The 2,957-nt window shown below is 40.2% G+C and overlaps 1 protein-coding gene across 1 annotated transcript; it reads right to left on the bottom strand.

Moving 5' to 3' along the window:
• Nucleotides 1-1,864: 1,864 nt before the first annotated feature.
• LOC107384043 (uncharacterized) lies at nt 1,865-2,531 on the bottom strand. The gene is made up of 2 exons (XM_015957065.3): nt 2,446-2,531; nt 1,865-2,329 (listed from the first exon to the last, which is right to left on the bottom strand). The coding sequence occupies exons 1-2, from the start codon at nt 2,518-2,520 to the stop codon at nt 1,865-1,867; spliced, it is 540 nt and encodes a 179-aa protein (XP_015812551.3). The 5' UTR covers nt 2,521-2,531.
• Nucleotides 2,532-2,957: the final 426 nt, after the last annotated feature.

Here is a 2,957-nt window from a genome sequence, read left to right as displayed (position 1 = left end):
AATTTGTAACACAAATGCTGCCTAACATGCACTGCCCCAGATTAATAATTATAGTAAACGTCACATAAATGTAAAGTCTGTTTGTTGCTGTTTTGTGGTTTCACGATGTGTAAAAAGACATCTTTTTTTTATTATTATTTCATACGAATTGTATTAATGCTATTTTACAGACAGTTATGGAACGCTTGACCAGACAGACGCAGCCACACCTACAGCAAGCGATACAACAAGTGGAAGTGGCTCACATCTTGAAGGAGAGGATGATGATGATGAAAACACAGGTAAGTCACATGACTTGCTCAATCCAATACATATGCCAACAAAGGGCTTCGCTCTCGGAGGTAGATACATGCGTTGACCCATCTGTGTTTAACCTATCAGTAACATCGTTTTTAACATCAAGCTGTAACATTTTGCTTGTTTTTATTTCTGGCCAGATGCAAATATTGGAGAAAGTGGACCTTCAATGACTGTGCCTAGCCAGTCTACACCGCCATCAAATACCACTGCAGCTACTCCTGGTGAGCTTTCGAAATACTGTTACTGAAGGCATAACTGGTTATAGCGTATTGTAACCCCAGGTCACTCCTCCTCCTTGTGTAATGTCTGAAAATAGTACCTTTCTTTAGTGGATAATTTGATTGCAGTGATTATGAGATATTATGTAATATAACCGTGGACCCAAACTAAGGACTATTGTCACTTTTGCATTCTTAATAAACTCAGAATTGTAGGGAGATGTTTATGATGCAGGCGCAGGTGACATTCTGACACGTCACCTACAGGTAAAGAAACATCTTTTAGAATCCACAAGTTTCATAAGAATGCAAAAATTGATAATAGTCGAACACTAAGATAGAACTTACCCAACACTTTCTAAGGCCTGTCATGTCTGCTCTAGGTTGGTCAAGTCGCAGGTTCAGGCACCGTGGAGCTGCTTCACTGACTCAGCATCAACAGTTCTTGGTGACAATGCAGCACACGCAGAACCAATGGTTTGAGCAGCAACGGCAGTTGAGACAAGCCAGTGATGAGGCATTCATGTCTCAAATGTTTTCTGAATCGACCCGTTCAATGGGTTTGGTTGTTACACAACTCCTCACAGGGTTAGGTGCATTATTCCAGCGGCCAACTCCTCAACCCATGTTTAGTAATTCTCATTCACAGCCTATGTTTCAGCCATACAACAACCATTTTGATAACAGGCAACCACCTGCTCCTCCACATCGATTTCCCTATTCTCATAACAATCAGCCTGAACATGATCACAGCGAGGACCAAGATTCTACACCATTCTGCCAACTGTAGTGTCCCACCTTATAATCCATTCATCTATTTGACAGTTGTTTTTGTGCATTTCCTATGAAGTTTGTTGTAGAAAATTATTTTTGTGAGAATTTTAAACTTTGCACCTTTTTTGCAGCTTTTGTACACCTTCTTTTTTTATTATGTAACAAACATTTTCAAAAACTCTTTGTTCCACATATGTGCAATATATTTACATCTCGAGCCTTGTTCTGCCATAGTAGTTGATGTATTTATTCTCCATTATGGAAGGATAGGTGCGCCATAGCGCCTTACTTGAACCTCTGTTTTACCTCACATGTAAAAAGCAAAACCAGAATGTTATTTTGTTATGTGCTTTATTAAAGAACCAATGTTTTATTAAACTTACTAGAAAACTTGTATTTGTTGACATTTTATTTGAGCATTGCATATAACTGTTCTTTTTCAGAAGCGCACAGCAACAAAGGAGAAGGCAGATAAACATCTTATAAAACTTAGAAAATACAGCTGTTTGACAAATATCGAGCTTACAGTTTAACGTTGTTTGTTTCCTATCAGACCCGTTCGTCCTGCACACTCATGCTCTTACTAAGCGCTTACGGAGTGGGACACGTGCAGCAAGGTAATCTGTTAAGGCCCGTCTGATAGCTGAGGCTGCACTGTTATCAGCCCTATTTACCTGTGACACAGGCTGTGGAAACAGCCTTTCTACTGATGTGGCCTCCTCTGCCCATCTGGGATTAACATGCTCCTTCTCCATCTCACAAAAGTTGTGTAGAGCACAACAGGTTGCTACCACGTATGGTGTGAAAGTGAAATGGAAGTCACTGCGCTTCAACAGAACACGGAAACGAGATTTCAGTCGACCAAATGCTATCTCTATAGTTGTTCTAGCAGAACTCAAATAGACGTTAAAGCTTTCCTCTTGTGGTGTCAGTCTTGGGGACTGCAGATAGCCCTTCATTAGCCAGGGCAACAGCGGGTACGCAGGATCTCCCAGCAGGAAGAAATCCACATCCTGCCCCTCGATCTGCACTGCTCTCTAAAGTGGGACAGATAGAAATATTATTCTTCCTAAATTATGTCATAATACATCTTAGATATGTGGCAGGTATGCAACTTGCATTTAAATACCTAAAGTTTTAATGCATTACCCACCTTTGGGAAGGATTGTGCATTGTTGAACAGATTTGACTGGCGGAGTGCATTGGCGTCATGTGCTGAACCAGGCATTTTGCAGCTCACACTCCAAAAACTAAGGAAAATGTTTCACAGTGAATCAAGATGTAGTGGGAGCGGTGTGATTAGTGGCAAAAATTAGGAAAATTATTTCAGATCAGTAATGACAGAATTATTTGTACATATAAGCTGTTGATGTTTTGTGAAACAGAGAACCTCTCAATTGATGTTTGTGAGTGGTTCTAATATAGCTTAGTGATGTGTGTCTGTCAAAATTATATACAAATCATAATCATGGATAAAAAAGCTGGGAATGGCAAAACACCTACCAGTATTTGTCATCACAGACTCCCTGGAGGACATAGGATGGCCATCCCTTCCTGTTTATGAAGTCTCTGTAGCCATCACTTGGAGGCAAGCAAGGGATGTGGCTCCCATCCACACAACCTATGAGAAAAAGTAAAAAACAATTAAAAAAGTAAAAGTATGCA

The sequence above is a fragment of the Nothobranchius furzeri genome, chromosome 11 (assembly GCF_043380555.1).
Source record: "Nothobranchius furzeri strain GRZ-AD chromosome 11, NfurGRZ-RIMD1, whole genome shotgun sequence".
NCBI lineage: Eukaryota > Metazoa > Chordata > Actinopteri > Cyprinodontiformes > Nothobranchiidae > Nothobranchius > Nothobranchius furzeri.
Note: the sequence above shows the minus strand (reverse complement) of the source record. Positions and strands in the feature narration are given on the sequence as shown.

Bases quoted from the DNA above. Each gene is read 5' to 3' on its own strand.
- LOC107384043 (XM_015957065.3), bottom strand. From the start codon at position 2,520: ATGCCTGGTTCAGCACATGACGCCAATGCACTCCGCCAGTCAAATCTG. The intron at 2,330-2,445 runs GTGGGTAATGCA...GTCCCACTTTAG, and splicing joins ATGCACAATCCTTCCCAAAG to AGAGCAGTGCAGATCGAGGG.